At 49.2% G+C, this 16878-nt stretch overlaps 1 protein-coding gene across 23 annotated transcripts in view; it reads right to left on the bottom strand.

The window, feature by feature from the left end:
- Window positions 1-16878, bottom strand: part of ABCC8 (ATP binding cassette subfamily C member 8) — an 84182-nt gene that overhangs the window by 17317 nt on the left and 49987 nt on the right. For 18 of the 23 annotated variants that reach the window (XR_006692262.3, XR_010580868.2, XR_012423371.1 and 15 more), the window contains 7 exons: window positions 16711-16816; window positions 6538-6573; window positions 4952-4987; window positions 4144-4242; window positions 3014-3098; window positions 2290-2370; window positions 478-615 (listed from right to left, as the gene is read on the bottom strand). Coding sequence is in view for 19 of the 23 variants with exons in the window: in XM_045371554.3 (XP_045227489.2) it covers window positions 478-615; window positions 2290-2370; window positions 3014-3098; window positions 4144-4242; window positions 4952-4987; window positions 6538-6573; window positions 16711-16816 (581 nt within the window). In the remaining 4 variants the exon portion in view is untranslated. The remainder of the gene's footprint in view (window positions 1-477; window positions 616-2289; window positions 2371-3013; window positions 3099-4143; window positions 4243-4951; window positions 4988-6537; window positions 6574-16710; window positions 16817-16878) is intronic. The other 5 variants (XM_074014126.1, XM_015435003.3, XM_005578493.4 and 2 more) reach the window with 1 other exon arrangement.

The following is a 16878-nucleotide window of genomic DNA, read 5'->3' as shown; positions in this document are numbered from 1 at the left end:
CACTGCACCCAGCCTGAAGTTTCTATTACTACTGCTATTGTTTGGTTCCATATTTCCCATATGATTCCCGGGGTGGTGCATCCATCCACCCCGGGAAGGTCATAGGGTGGGAAGATGGCTTTTCCATCCAAATGGGCACTCCCAGTGGCCAGGGGGATGGGTCATCAAAAGGGCAGGAATCAGAAGGTGAGAAGTGAGCGCGTGATTATTCCTGAGACTTCTTGGTGCCAGCCTTGAGTGTATCACTGGGGCCCAGGCCAGGATGGGGAGTGCCTGTGGGTCTGGGTGACACCAAACCCCTGGCCTGTACAGGGTCTCCCTGAGATGCCCAGCATGCATAAAGTCATCCAGTGCTGGCCTCTTATGCTTTGTGGCCCTCAGCAATTGCTACCAAGACAACTGATTGGTTCCTGCCAAGATGCTTGACAGCCTCCCCAGCCCTGGCCCCTGTAGCCTGACCCCCTTGTTCCCCCTCACCCAGTCTGCATGGGGCAGGTACTGTAGCTTGTGGGTCACTAGGACCACTGTCCTCTTGTCGTCCCGGAGAAGCTCAAGGATGCCAGCCTGCATCAAGTGGTCACTCAGATGGATATCCAGAGCTGAGAAGGGGTCATCCTGGGCAGAAGGGAGAGAAGGAGAGTAGAGGGTAGGGACAGGTATGGTGGGGAGGGGTGACAATGAGTATAAAATCCATTAGAGTTCTATCAACTTTGGTCTAGGGACTGAAGTTAGTTAGCTGTGTGGCTTTGGACAACTCACCCAACTTCCCTGGGCCTTGGTTACCTTATCTTAAAATGGGGCAGTTGTCAGATATCACTCTCAAATGGATCTAATCACTACACTGCCTGATTCCTGGACCTTCAACAGCTCCCCATCATCTCTAAAGTCAAACCCTGTGGGCTGGTGTTCCAAGTGCTTTATAACCTCTCACTTTCCCTTCTAGACTCATGTGCCATCTGTGCTTTCCCAGCACTCTGCATTCCAGGTTCCCAGGAAGCCTGCCGTCTGGGCCCTCTCCTGAGCTGCTCCTCTGCCTGGAGCACTGTTCTGCTTTTTATCTGTCTTGTGAACGCCTACCCATCCTTCGCTCACCTAAGTACCAGCTCCTCCGCGTCCTGTCCTGACCCCCACGCCTACCCTTCCTTCCTCTCTCTTCCCGTGACACTGGCGCAAAGCCAGATCTGATCGTTGTTTGTCCATTGCTGACTATGGCACTCCCAAGAACTGAGACTTCTTGTGCTTGTGGCTGGCACAGAGTAGACGCTTCATCAACATTTGCTGAAATAAAATGTCCGCCTCACTTTTCTCTAGCAGGGTTGTTTAAATCTCACAAGAGATCGCAAATACACCAATGCTTTGTAAAATGCTGTGCATGTGTCGGATGGTAACGGACACTAAGAACCTTCCCACTGTGAAGTGTCTTTAGTAAAGGAGTGCTTGTGCGTGTGGTGTAGGGAGAGGGGAGGGAATAAAGCTGGAATCAGAGACTTGGGCTTCCTTCTTCCAACTCCCTGTGCAAATGGCCTCCCTCTTTCCTTCTGTTTAATCGGCTTTCCCTTTGAGGCTCTCCTCCAGGAAGCCCTCCCTGATTACTCCAGCCCTCACAGTTGATTCCCTGGACAAGTCCTCCTCATAGTTCATGCTGCACAGTTTGGTTTTGAACTGGGCTGGACCTCTTGAACTGGGTGAGCTCTGTCTCTCTTATCAGATTCTAAATCTTCGAGGCCAAGGACTGGGTCTTAGAATTCTTCAGTGTCAGTCAAGAAACCTGACACAACAGAGCTTGACACAAAGTAGCGTAAAGATAGCGAATAAGTTTTATCTCATGTTTGATAGCTAGTGGTTACCTGGAGTGCTGTGTTGAGAAGGATTCTGAGGATGAGTTAAGGTCTATGGGAAATAATGCTGTGAACAATTAGCAATGTCTGTCCTGGGCATAAGATGGGAAGTGGCAGCACACATTCCGTGTATCAGCCATTCTTATAGTTGGGCTGCGTAAGTGTTGAGGGGTTGGGCTGTCCCACAGACAGGCCGCCTGTAACTACAGCTTGCCTCTCCTCATTGGCTACTGCAGAGCTCAATCTGAAGTCTGCAATGGGTCATTCGTGCGCTCCTTGCCTGCCTCAGTTTCCCTATCACTAGGATAATTAGGCAATATATCTGGCAGGAGGGGTTTACTCCTGGAGAGGGAGATTGTTGGATGATGGTGGGTCGGGGGGAGGTGGAGGTTAGGCCTGGGAGGCAGCCAGAGACCAGGACCCCAAGGGAACTGCCAGCTGATGCACTCACCAAGAAGACGACGTTGGCATGCTGGTAGAGGGCTCGGGCCACACTGATTCGCTGGCGCTGACCACCAGACAGGTTGATGCCCTGTCACCAAAGAGGAGGAACAGATCATGCCCTCAGCCATTCAGGGGACACTGTCCTGGCCCCTACTGGACTGTGAGCTCTTTGGGACGAAGGCCTGGCTCTATCCACTTCTTTGCCCGCTTCTCGGCTTGCAGAGAGAAGGAACTTGAGTGTTTACTGAATTCATTTGGAAAAGGGGAGCACGAGCCCCAAGTCTTTAAAGATTCATCCTGTAGGTGCTAGGGACCATCTGACCAATGCAAACAAAGAGAGAGGCAGTAGGGATTTAAATCACACAAAGGGAGGACAGTCACAGGAGAATTCTATTCCTCTAAGCTTGTGGAGGGGACCCCATCCGGAGGATGAACAGGAACAATACCACCCAGGCTGAGCACAGTGCTGCGTGGGCTCTCAGTATATACCTGGGGCACAAATGAAGAAGATCCCAGCCTGGGAGGGCGCTAAGCTGACCTTGCCCTCCAAGCAGGACTGAAAACCTGTCAAAGGACATCATCAAGGACATCATGTTTGACCTCACTGCAGGCAACTCTTCAGCCTTCAACGTCTCCTATTTCCTAGTTACCCACTCTCCTGAGTAGTGTCTCAGGGCGTGATAGGTTGGGGGTCCTGGCTTTGAAAAAACCCCTCAGGGGCTGCTACTAACCCGTTCCCCAATCTGGGTCTGGTCTCCATGGGGCAGGATGTCGATGTCTGGCTGCAGAGAGCAGGCCTCAATGACCATCTTGTACCTGGCATGGGTAGAGGCAGAGGGTGCACCTGGTCAGCCTGGTCAGAGTTGGCCTGAGCACTTGCAGAGGGTCATTAGTCTCTGGGTAGCTGTGCCCGGGGTAAGCAATGGCTTTAATGGGCCTCCCGCTTGGGTGCAAGCAAACACCATGTGAGCTTGAAAAGAGCTGAGATCAGCACTTCACACAGCGTTTGGGCAGGTTAAATACTAGAAGGATGGAATTGGTTGGGAGCAAACATGCAGAGTAAGTGATGAAAAGGCACTCATGGTCTCTATGCAGTGGGAAAAGCTGCAGCCGGAGCCCATGCTTGGGGCACTGCTAGGGAAAATCACTGCTGGTTGGTTTAGGCAGTAATGATGATGGCTGGTCAAATATTTGCCCAGCTTGTTCCTCTCATACTTCCCCAGCCAGCCCTTGGCCTGGGCAGGTGCCAGCCAGAGTTCATGGAGGCATCAGAGTATCTTGGTGAAAAACATGTATTTAGGTGTTAGGCAGCTTTGGATTTGAGACCCATCTTGGTCACCTACTGGCTGGGTGGCCTTGGGTAAGTTACCTAACCTTTCTGAGACTTGGTTCTTCATCTGTAGAGTGGAATAATAATAGTACCTACCTACTGAGGTTGTTGTAAGCATGAGAGGAAATTCCGTGTACAAAGAGCTCGGCACTGGGCCTGGTATGTGATAAGAGCTCAATCGATGCTAGCCCTAACTATTATCATTGGAGGGAAAATAGTGCAGAAGCCAGGCGAATGGAGACTCAGAGAGAGAGCTGGCTAGCCCTCCCACCAGCTAGAGAAAAGGCAGCAGGCCTCTCTCCCTTCCCTCCGCACCTGCCCTCTTCCCTCCGGGAGCTGGATTGCCCCGATGCTCAGGCACACCTGGCCCCTCTCCAGGCGCACCATATGGAGAGGCTGGAGTGCAGATAAGCGCCTGGTGAGTGAGATGGCTGGGTGTGGGTGATCGATGGAGGGGCCCGGAACTGGGGTAGGCTGGCCAGAGACAGTTCCTCCCTTCCCCCATCCTGCCTCCCTCCAGCAGGCTTTTACCGTTGTTTGTTGAAGGGACTCTCAAAGATGATGTTCTCCTCCACAGTGGCATTTAGCAGCCATGGTTTCTGAGAAGCATAGGCCACAGGGCCTCTCTTTCTGGAAGAAGCAGGGTGGGAGCAGGGGTGCGGGAGGCATTCTCAGGGGCTTGTTCTCAGAGGCAGTTGTCAAGCTGATTGCTCAGACGGGGGCAAGGGGATGGGGAGGTGCAGCTGGTAGAAATCTGCTTAGCGTGGCCTCTGGTGGCCTTGCCTTTCCCCAGGCAGGTTTGAGAGGTCTGGGTCTCAGCTGACTGGGGCAGCAGGACCTCATCCCCTCCCTGCCCTACACCCAGCCTGCCCCAGCCCTGCAGTCTGTTGTTCCTTAGTCAGGGAGGAGCCCAAAAGTATGACCAAACCAAGGCAACACTCAACTTTCAGCTTCCTCCCTCTTTGGGTGGCCCTCAAGTCACTGAACTTAGCAGGTAATTCTCCAAATGGAAAAACTTTTTTTTTTTTTTTTTTTTTTTTAAAGCAGAGCCAAGGAAGCCACATTTTGTGTGATGTGGATTTTGAAGACAAAAAGAAAAAAAAAAAAAAGAGATCCCAGATAAAAATGATCTTGTGTGACGGGAGTAAATGAATGCATAGAAACAGCAGCAGCTCCCAAGCCACCTAGTGGAGCACAGGGGCCCTCCTTGGCCTCCCCCAGACGCTGGGGCTGGGGCTAGGGCCTGGGGGCTGCCCTCCAGAGTGATGTGGCTCCCTTGGGCCTGAGAGCGCCTTGGAGGGGGCTGACCCTGGAGGGCAATGTTCCCAGGATGTGGTACCTGATATCCGAGCCGGTCGCTGTCTCCTGCTCTGGGCTGCAGCAGGGGAGGAAAGGCACACTGAGCTCTCATGGGAGTGAACCGTGTCCTCCAGGAAGATGCTGAGCTCCCTCTAACCCAACATGAGCATGCCTTTACAATCCCCGGGACCCAGTCTACAGCTACAAATGCTGCATAGAGAGGTGTGGAGAGTGGGGTATGGCCATCTTGGGGAAGCCTCTGCTGCCTGACCACATGGGTGTGTGAGGAGGGCCCTGGAGGACCCAGTTAAGAGGGAGAATGGGGAGAGGTGCCATTGGTGCAGGCTCTGGGGGGAAAACTTGCCAGGTCAGGGAGTATGTAGCCCACTATGTGGCTCCTCCAGACCCAGCCTCTGTATTCGGGTTGGAATGAACAGGCTGAGGTCTGAGGCTGATACAGCTGCACAAATAGCTGGCGCAGGGAGCACTCTGGACAGAGCCAGGCCAGGCCAGGCCAGGCAGGCTGACACCAGCACCTGCACTCTGGGGGTGGGAACCCATGGCCACGGAGCTGTGAGGGCTTCAGGCATGATCTGCAGTGCATGTGGCCCCATCAGAAGACAACCATGGAATGTGGGGGATCTGCCAGGGAAGATGTCAGGTGCAGTGCCATGTGCCCTGGACTGCCCAAGCTGCTCCCATGTCAAATATTCTGCCACTCTGTTCTCACCCACACACGCACACTTGTCACACGCCATGAGGTCTGATTTTTGGCTCAAGAAATACGGTCACTACCATTACAGAGGCTGAGCCTGTCATCACATACTGATACTTGGGGACAAAGAGGGAGAAAGGGCAGAGAAAATACAGCAAAGTGAAGCCTCTTTGGTGTTGGAAAGCAAAGGCCAGAGGCTTAAACTTATTTATAAAGCTGAGCCCACCTTCCCATCCTGACTTCATACCACCCCTAGGTGTCTCAAATGTTCTCGGGAGAGGTGGGGGGAGGGAAAGTTTTGAGGGACTCAGAGCCTCATTAATCTATTTCACTCGGATTTTTTAGATTTGCACATTGAACACAGAGCAACAAGACTGAATTTCTCAACTTTCTTTTCCATTGTCACTGAGCCTTTTTAGATATATATATTTTTTTCTGTCTTTCCTGTCACTTAAAAAAATATCAGAGGTTTAGAAAACCTCTGAAACTAAAAGTACATTCACAAGGTTGTGCAACTATCACCACTATCTAATTCCAAAACATTTTTATCTTCCCCAAAAGAAATCCCATACACATCGGCAGTCCCTTCCCTCTCTCTCCCACCAGCCCCTCACAACCACTAATCTATTTTCTGACTCCATCCACCATGACATTTTAGCACCACAGATACATTGCTATCTGTTTGGTACTTTGGACAGTCACAAAGCATTGCAATGTCTGAGTGTTTTCCGCCCCCAAGAACCAAATTTTGCCCTCATTGAGAATGCAGGCCTTAGCCCCAGGTCTCTGAAAATATGTAGGCTGCACACCCCTGAATCCACACTCAGCATTCCCCACCCACAAGTCCCCCGCCCCCACTCTGCCCCTTCCCTTTGTTGGGACCCACTTCTGACCCAGTCCCAAGGCTGTACCTGGCGTCCTCTCCTGTCTCGCTGTCAGGAAGGCTGCTGGGACACAAATGGGAAAGACCAACACCAGTTAGTTCCCGCCCCAGTGCTGTTCCATCACGTTGGGTCTTAGGGGTGAAGGAATCCCTACCCCTCTCATCCTCCCACCCATTCCCAGGGTTTCCAAATGGCCTCTGTGGGGTCAGAAAGCACCCTTCTCAGTCTCTGTCCCTCCCACAGCACCTGGATGGGTACCCTCCAAATAACACGTGCTAAATCAGCGTTCCTGGCATTGACTCGGAGCAGCAGTGAGGCTGGCTGGGCATCAGGAGCATTTTATAGTTGGAAAACTAAATCTTAGACAGGGAAAGTGAGAGGACAAAACCATTTCTTATAGTGTTTTCCAAACTGTGGATAGGGACCCAATCACTGGGTCTGGAATAAGTAGGCGGCAAGTGCATTAGAAGAAAAAGAAAACAAAAAAAAGGGATAGATGAAATCAGTGTGTACTGCATGTGGTACTATATTTTTCGTGATTTTTTCTCTTGTTTATAAATGCATAAATATAGTGGACTGTAATGTCAAATGCTTTTCATACTGTGGATTATGATAACTTAAAAAACACTGAGTGAGGTAACTTGAATTGTGATGGCAATTTTGCCAGTGCTGTATCGCCTCCCCTAGGACACCTCTCAACCTTCCAGAAGCAGCCACTTGCCAATGAAATATATACTTCTGACATGAACATTTGGGGGAAAAAATCTTTATTTTCACACAGATCTTACTTTAATAATACTAAAAACAGCTAAAATTTATTGAACTTTTATAAGCACCGTAGTAGTTTTCTCTCTCTCTCTCTCTCTCTCTCTCTCTCTCTTTCCCTCCGTCCCTCCCTCCCTCCCTCTCTTTCTCTTTTAGACAGGGTTTCACTCCTGTTGCCCAGGCTGGAGTACAACAGCGTGATCTCAGCTCACTGCAACCTCCACCTCCTGGGCTCAAGTGATCCTCCTGCCTTGGCCTCCTGGGTAGCTGGGATTACAGGGACGCACCACCATGCCTGACTAATTTTTGTATATTTTTTTGTAGAGACAGGAATCTCCCTATGTTGCCCAAATCCTCCAGCTTTGGCCTCCCAAAGTGCTGGGATTACAGGCAGTGAGCCACCAGGCTCAGTCGCTACTGTCTCTTTATAAAGCTCAAAATAACCATATGAAGGAGGTTTATTTTGTTCGCCCTCACTTTACAGATAAAGAAAGTGAGGCTCAGAGAAAGGCTAAGTAACTTGCCCAAAGTCACACAGCCAGTAAGTAATGGAGAAATAGCTCTGACTCCAAAGTTCATACTCGTAAATGTCGTGGTACATTACTCCCCTGTGATTTCCCGTGCCATAGCTCTGATAAATGCCCCTTGTTAGGAGAACCAGGGTGGACGAAATTAAGGATGGAAATGAGCCTGATGAAATTTCCCTCCCGCTAAGGGTCAGGTGACTGAATGGAGATTCTGATGGGTATGTAGTCCTCAGTCCCCTCTTTTCCTGTTCTCTAATCTTTGTGCTCTCATTTTATTATCTTAACCCAGCCAAACTTCGCATTCCCTAACCATCAGATTGCTGTAATTTACAGTTTACAGACAAGCTGGTAACATGAGACATAAAAACCCAAAGCTTACAAATTCCAGCTCTGTGTCCACAGACTAGATAAGCTTATCTCTGGAGTCTTCCTGATGTGACTACTTCCAGAGTAGCAGAGGTGGTTATTTATGCATCTGTGGCATCCCTGAGGACCCCAGCACACAATAAGCTCTCCCTGCTCTAACTCAGTTTGCAACATTGTCTGCACTGCTCAATTAGCCCTCATAATGGAGTACCTTCCTTTCTAATCAGCTCCTGTGTAATTCGTTCATCCCCAGTGGGATTTTAAGGCAGGAAGAACATCTTTTTCAGCCCTCATGGTGCTTAGCACATGACAGAGCTATATAATGAATGGAAGTTGGTAACAGATATATTAATCATTTGGGAAGAAGAAAGGGAGGGACTGGCTCTCATTGCTGGCCTTCCCTGCGCACTGTGAGAAGTTGTTTGCAAACAACTCATCATCTCATCCTTACAACCCTATAAACCCTATCCCCATTTTACACATGAGGAAACTGAGACTCAGAGTTTGCAAATGTGATGGAGCTGGGAAGAGGAGAAGCCGGGGTGTGAATCCAAGTTCTTCTCTTTCCAGTGTAGCCTCAAGTCTCCTCCAATGAGCCACCCCAAAGCTTTGTATCTGTTTTAAGCTGAAAAGTAAAGAATGGTATGTCTGGCAGGCACCCTCTCACACTGATTGCTGGGGTCCTTACAAGAGTGCTGAGGGCATTCGATTCCTCCTCTGCCTGCACTCTAGGGATGAAGCACACAGCTGAAAGCATGAGTCTCCAAGTTCCCCAACCGCATGTCCTTCCCTCCAGCTCACTAGGAGCCGGCATATGTGTGGCAGCCTGAATCAGGGCACAGAGGCTGCCTTCCAGGGGCTCACACTCTGGTAGGGCAAATCAGACAGGTACCGAAGTCAGGAAGTTATAAGGGCCAAAAGAAAAGTAGGACAAAGTACCAGAGAAATTTTTGGGAAAAGTATACACAAATGCATATGCAAATGCATAAAGAAAAAACTGGAAGCTTCTGGATGAGGGGATATTAGGTGGTTTTTATGTTCTGTATGCTTGTGTATCTTTTCTAATGTAATGTGCATTCTTTTACAGTCAGGGAAAAAACATAATTTTTAAAAGAAATTTGGAGGAGGAAGAAATCTGAGAAAATGAGTAGAGCCTCATAGAAGAAGTCATAACTGAACCGAACCTTAAAGAGTGGGAAGCATTGAGACGCTGGAGGTGAAGGAGGGAACTGTAGGTTAAAGGAAGAAGCAGCATTTGATAACAGGTGCGAGAAGTAGGAAAAATATGGGCTCTGACATTTGAATCCCAGAGGCTTTTTCCACTCACTGGCTGTGAAATCTGAGGCAAGCCCTTTTACTTGGAGGAGCCTCTGTTTCCTGATCTATAAAACGGGGGTGAAGGCACAGACTTCACAGTGACACTGGAGAATGTATTACAGCTCACAGCTGGTTAGCGGGCAGGTTATAGGCTTGAAGAACTAGGAGGAATTGTCTTTTCAGCTCAGTGCTTGGCCACAAAACTACAGGGAGAGGGGGAATCGAATACCCCCAACACTCATTTAAGACCCGGTAATAAATAAAAAGGGAAAAAGTGGAAACTGAGGTTCAAAGAGTGAGCTAGGATATACAGGGCTCCACAGCCCGTTCATCCTGCCCAGACAGGCTTGTCTGTCCTGAAAGGTTACCTTTCACCCACAGGGTCCTTTCCAATTGATGTCATTGGGTCCCAAAGCCAAATCTCTGAGAGAGGAAAGGTAGAATTTTACTCATTGTCCAGACAGTGAGTCTGTCTCAGAGAGGTGGAGTAACCTGCTCAAGGTCACAGAGCTAGCAAGTGGCAGCATCAGGACTACAGCCAGGGGCCATCTGGTTCCCACGCCCGGATGGTCACTTCCACAGAGCATCCCTTCTCCTGTCTGTCAGCTGTCTCACCACACCTGCCTCCTCCAGGAAACCCAGGGGCACTTGAGCCCCTGACTTCAGCTCCCCAAAGGCTCCAGGAATTGTACAGGCAGATGAGACCGGGGTCGTCCTGAGGGAATTCTTTTTCTCTCTTCCTGGGGAATCAGGGCTCTTGGCAGGCAGCATCCACACCAACCACCACAGGCAACAGCATTGCAGCAGCAAGCTCCAGTGAGACTGCATTGCAGCTCCTCACAGGGAAGTGGGAGCCTCTTCCCCACCCTGATCCTTTCCTCACGGCCCTGGTTCCTGCTGATCCCCTGGGGGCATTTAAAGTCACTCTACTGTGGATATTAATGACTCTATTCTTATTTCCAGGGAAAGAATTTCACCCAAGTGTATCTGCTAATATTGACTTTTTACCAAAACATTTTCCTCTTAAGGATAAAAGAGAGAGTTTGCAAATTCCCAGGTTGACAGTTCCTTCAAGCAGAGAGCCAGGGAGGGGAGGGTGATTCTTTCTAAAGCAAATGCTTGGGAACCACACAGTTCTCTCTGAGACCAGGAGCCAGGCTGCTGACACGAGGGACCAGCTCAGGGCTGCATCTGCACGACTTCAGCAGATGGACCCTTCATGCCCACCCTGCGGCTCTGTCTGCACACCTCTGTCCACTCTGGGTGGGTGAGCCCCCAAGGGCAGGTGCCAGGCCTTTTCCTTTGTAGCCTACACAGAACGGTTCACAAAACACACATCTGCATGGGGCACCTGGGGTGCAACATGGAATAATCCCTCAAGGATCTCAGAGTCATGGAGGAGACAGACGCGCTAGCAAATAATTATAATACCATGTGAGGTATGCACTAACGGTATTTGCTCATTCCCAATACTGATGGAGAAGAGGGATAGTGAAATACTGGGTTAGGAAACAGCTCGGACAAAGGCATGTGGAAAGGAGAGAGATGTCAAGATCCATTATAATGGCAGCCTCTTGAAGGTCTTAAGTTGTTCCTGGTTCATTCATTTAGCAAAGGAATTCGTTTAGCAAAAACCACTATGGATATAGTGAGACAAATAAAATATGGTTCCTGTCCCCAGGGAGCTCACAAGAATCTTTCCCAGGAGACAGACTGGAGTACATTTAAAGAGGAATAGGGAAATTTTGTTCCTGGCAAAGAAGTACACTGTTGAATAATAATATTTATAGGATATTTACTACATGCTAGGTTAATCCTCACATCAATCTCACGGGTAATAAGGGAAACTGGTAGAGAAAGTTTATGAAATTTTCCAAAGCACAGAGACCAAATGTGAGCCCAGGCAGCTTGGCTCCAGAGCCTGTGTGTGTAGCCATACTGCTCACGTGGTCACTGGAGGAATAAATGAACAGTCGCACCAACAAAGCACCCATCTCCCCAGAGCATTCTCCATTCTGTGCCTCCTAATCCCCCAACTTCCTTCCTTGTGCCTCCTGGAACTCCTTCTGGCTGCCTGGTCACTAGGTCTTGGCCTGGGTATGGCTGAAAAGCATCTGAGCAGCAGCCTGGCATCACCCTCGTCTCTGGCTGCAGGCATGCAGACTCGGGAGGGCTTGCCAGGTGAAAGGTTGTTTCGCTTTTAGTTCACTTTGCAAGTACGTCTTCTCCCTGCAGACCTGGAGCTCAATGTCTGAGGTGTGGAGTTCCTGCCAGTAATGGAGGGGGACTCTCAACACACAGCCCCCACACTTAACTCAATGCCCAGGATAGATGGGCCAGCCAGAGCGGTGCACATGTCTAGATTTTGAGAGACAAACAGCAGATGAAGCCAGTTGAGTCGTATCTGCCTAGACGACGACTGCCTAGCCACTATAAGGAGCTCCAGACTGGCCTTCCTTCCTACAGTCTGTCTGTCTGTTTCTTCTTCTCTCTCCCCAGTCCATCATCCTTTGTCACAAGCATGATCCTTCTGCAGCATTTGGGCTAAATCTTACTTCCTAAAGGTAAGCACTGTATCCATAGTGCTTTTGCTAAATGAATTCATTTGCGAAATGAGTGAACCAGAAACAACTTAAGACCTTCAAGAGGCTGCCATTTTAATGCATCTTGACATGTCTCTCATTTCCAAATGCATTTGCCTAAGCTGTTTCCTAGCCCACTACCTACCTCTCTTCTCCATCAATACTTGGAATGAACAAATAGTATTAATGCACACCTCACGCTGTGTTATGATTATTTGCTAATGCCTCCCTTCCTACAGTCTGTCTGTCTGCCTTTTTCTCTGTTTCCCCAATTCATCATCCTTTATCACAAGCATGGTTCTTTTGCAAACTTTGGGCTAAATCTTACTTCTCAAACCTAGTACATGGGATCTAAGCCAAGTTCACTTCTTCAGTCCCATCTTTCATAATGCCTCCCACGCATCCAGTACTCGAGGTGCACAGAACTATGTACTTTAATATCAGCAAGCCTTTGCCCACACCATCACCCCTGCCTGGAACACCTCCCTCTCCCACCCCTGCCTTTTCTACCTGATGAAACCACACTCATCCTTCAAGGCTCAAATACCACATCCACAGTGAGCCTCCTCTCCTCAACTGCAGAGTCAATTGTGGTTCCTCTGTGCTCTTCTAAGGCCCAGGTCTCCTCTCCCCTCCCTTAAAAGCGGGGCTGGCCAGCTGCGGTGGCTCACGCCTGTAATCCCAGCACTTTGGGAGGCCTAGGTGGGCAGATCATGAGGTCAGGAGTTCGAGACTAGCCTGGCCAACATAGTGAAACCCCATCTCTACTAAAAATGTGAAAAATTAGCCGGCATGGTGTTACACACCTGTAGTCTCAGCTACTCAGGAGGTTGAAGCACGAGAATCGCTTGAACCTAGGGGGTGGAGCTTGTGGTGAGCTGAGGTCGCGCCACTGCACTCCAGCCTGGGCAATAGAGCGAGACTCCGTCTCAAAAAAAAAAAAAAAGAAAAAAAAAGGCAGGGGCGATGTCTTAGTTACCTTCGCACTCCTGTTGCTGTCACAGGGTCTAGCACACACTAGGCGCTCAACCGGACGAGTGAATATGTCACTGTGGACTCTGGAGCGTCAGTTGACTTGGAAACAAATTCTCATGATTTCCCAGGGCTGGCTGCAAGCTAACAAACGTGCTTCACAATGCTTGAGAGGGAAGCTGGACCGGGACCGGGCAGGAGAGCAAAGAGGATCCTGGAGAAATGAGACCCCTTTCACTACCGCCCCTCTGCGAGCCTCGAATAGAGCCGGGAGCTGAGGCCTAGGCTGCCTGTTAAGGAGAGTAAGTGTTGATAAGGACAGAGCTGTGAGGACCCATGTGGTGGCTCTGGGAGGAGGCAAGTGTGTGTGAGTCAGGGCCACAGTGGCTGCTGGCCTTTGGACTGTCAGGCTAGCTATGTTTTCTTCATGATGCTCTTGTGCCCCTTCTCTTTGAGCACATGGTGGACGACCAATGCACTTGAGCACCTAGGTGCAAATCCCACTTCTGCAATTTAACAGCTGGGTGGCCTTGGGCAACTTGCTTCACCTCAGTTTCCTCATCTGATAAATGAGGATATAATAATATCTACTGCACTGAGTTTTTGTAGACTGACTGAGGTGATGAGGTGCCTGCACAGCACAGTGCCTGGCCTATAAGAAGGGCTTAGGCAGGAACAGAAAACCAAACACCACATGTGCTCACTATAAGTGGGAGTTGAACAATGAGAACACATGGACACAGGGAGGGGAACATCACACACCGAGCCTGTCGGGGGGTGGGAGGCAAGGCGAGGGAGAGCATTAGGACAAATACCTAATGCATGTGGGGCTTAAAACCTAGATGACAGGTTGATAGGTGCAGCAAACCACCATGCACATGTATACCTATGTAACAAACCTGCACACTCTGCACATGTATCCTGGAACCTAAAATAAAATTAAAAAAAAAAAAGAAGTGCTTAAGGTCCTCTGTCTTGGAGAGGCTCCTTGTGTTCCCCAGGCTGGGGCAGAGGTTTCCTAAGAGAGAGGGGCAGCAGTCAGACCCTGAGGGTTGGCACAGCTTGGAGAAGAGGTGGGGGCTGAGGCAGGGCAGAGCTGACCCCTGCCAATCATGCCTGCTGCATCTACAGAGGACAACGAGAGGTGCTGAGGCTGGCACGATGCCACATGAGGGCATGAGGGTGGGGGAGGAGAAGAAAGCAGGGCAAAGGGACCAGGTTCAGAGTGGGTTTTGACATCCATGCTGAGCAGGTCAAGCCTGGGGCAGCTCCAGTGTCTGAGCCCTGCAATCCTTCTGGAAAAGCCCCACCCTGGAGGAGGGCCCAGATCCAGCCTGACTACTACATGGACCACTACCTTGGACAATAACCCTTAGGACTAGGCCCTGGGGGCCCCAGCAGTGACCAGGTTTGAGGGAAAGAACATGGGCAGAGTCTCTGCTCCACACACTGACCAGTAAGTCACCCAACCTCTCCGAGCCTCAGTTTCTGCTTCTGTGAAATGAGGTAACAACACTCCCCTCCTAAACTCAGTAGGAGGCTTGATGAGATCATGTTGACAATACGCTTAGCAAAGGGCATGGCCCATAGGAGGTGCCCAATAAATATTAGTTACTTTCTTCAGCTCACAGTGCACTGGGGACTCTTGTCTTCTTGCTGCAGACATCAGTTGGACATCAGAAAAGGGCTCCTCCCTCCAAAGGCTGCAGAGGCAGTCGGAATAAAGCAATAAGATCTCAAACTGAATACCTGGGCCTTCCCAGTCAGGCTATGTTGAGAAATCTCCCAAGTAAGATGGCGAATGGAGGCAAAGACCCCTCTGCCCCCAAAGACATCGCAGCTCCTGATGGGAGGCGATGGGAGACCCAAGGGGCTCATCTGCTAGCCCACAGCCCCACTGAGGAGGGAAATTTGCCATCTTTTGGACACACCTTTCAGGGACATCTTGGAAATGCAGGAAATGGGGGTGCATGCTGATATTCAGACACTGGGTCCAAAGTCTTTCTCCCTGCTGGGTTCTGTACTCACGCTTATGAATAACCTGACACCTTGAATAATTTTCCCCTAGAAATGATTGGTAGGGAAATCTTGCCCTTCTGCTGATTGACTGCAACTTCTATTCCTAAATGAGTGTTCCAAAGCCCAGAGATCCCTTTTTCCCTTGGCTACCAGAGGGCACAGAGCCAGATTTTATGTTGACGGCTGTAGCCGTCCCCTGCCCAGGTTGCTGAACATCTTTTTACCCTCTTCATTTCTCAGCTCCTATTTTCTTCCCTTTCTAAAAGGTTTTGTTTTATGTGCATCTTTTTTTTTTTTAAATATACTTTAAGTTCTGGGATACATGTGCAGAACGTGCAGGTTTGTTACATAGGTATACACATGCCATGGTGGTTTGTTTCACCCATCAACCTGTCATCTACATTAGGTATTTCTCCTAATGCTATCCCTCCCCTTGCCCCCCACCCCCCTACAGGCCCCAGTGTGTGATGTTCCCCTCCCTGTGTCCATGTGTTCTCATTGTTCAACTCCCACTCATGAGTGAGAACATGCAGTGTTTGGTTTTCTGTTGCTGTGCGAGTTTGCTGAGAATGATGGTTTCCAGCTTCATCCATGTCCCTGCAAAGGACAAGAACTCGACCTTTTTTATGTCTGCATAGTATTTCATGGTATATATGTGCCACATTTTCTTTATCCAGTCTATCATTGATGGGCATTTGTGTTGGTTCCAAGTCTTTGCTATTGTGACTAGTGCTGCAATAAACATACATGGGCATGTGTCTTTATAGTAGAATGATTTATAATCCTTTGGGTATATACCTAGTAATGGGTTTGCTGGGTCAAATGGTATCGCTGGTTCTAGATCCTTGAGGAATTGTCACACTGTCTTCTACAATGGTTGAACTAATTTACGCTTCCACCAACAGTGTAAAAGCGTTCCTATTTCTCCATATCCTCTCCAGCATCTGTTGTGTCCTGACTTTTTAATGATCGCCGTTCTAACTGGTGTGAAATGGTATCTCATTGTGGTTTTGATTTTTAAATGCATCTTTTATCTACTAGTTTTAAGTGCTTCTTGGAAGTACGTGGGTATAAATAATAGATTCATGATTGACTCAGCCTGGGATTCTGGCTCTTTAATTAAGACAGTGATCTTTGCCCAGAAATCAACATCTATTGGTTACATCTGGATCCTCAGAACACCCACCAATGGTGTGTATGTGAGTGCAGCTCATGACCAAGCTGGAAACCAATATTGGTGTTGTAATTTCCCACACTGGGAAATTACTACCGTGCATCTGAGTAACCATGGGATTCTTAGTCTGACAGAACTGAGTTTCAATTCCAGCTCTGCCACGTATTAGCTGTGTGAATTAGGGCAAGAAGTTTAACCTTCCTCTATAAATGAGAATTGAGAACAGTACGGACCTTGCTAGTTATCATAAAAATTAAATGAAATAATGCATGCAAAGGACTTAGCAAAGAACTTGTGCATAGTAAGAGTTGAATACGTACTAGCAATGATGATGAGAATAACAATTAGCAGCATTTATTGAGTCCTCACTGAACACAGAGTGGGCCCTCCAATAAATGTGTGTGCATCCTCAACTAAGGAGGATGGTTGAAAGCAGGTTTCCCCTCCACTAACTGAGCCCTGAGGATACATCTATTACCTGCTCCAGAAGACAGCCCCTGAGACCTTCTGCATCTCCCCCAGTGCGGCTAGAAGGAGCGAGGACTTGCCGCAGCCCACCTGTCCCACAATCATGGTCAGCTGGCCTGCAGGGAGGGAGGGTGGCAGATGGGAGTGGGGCCGGGGGGAGTCTGAACAACCATCACCC

The sequence above is a fragment of the Macaca fascicularis genome, chromosome 14 (assembly GCF_037993035.2).
Source record: "Macaca fascicularis isolate 582-1 chromosome 14, T2T-MFA8v1.1".
NCBI lineage: Eukaryota > Metazoa > Chordata > Mammalia > Primates > Cercopithecidae > Macaca > Macaca fascicularis.
This window is presented reverse-complemented; position numbering and strand designations above follow the sequence as displayed.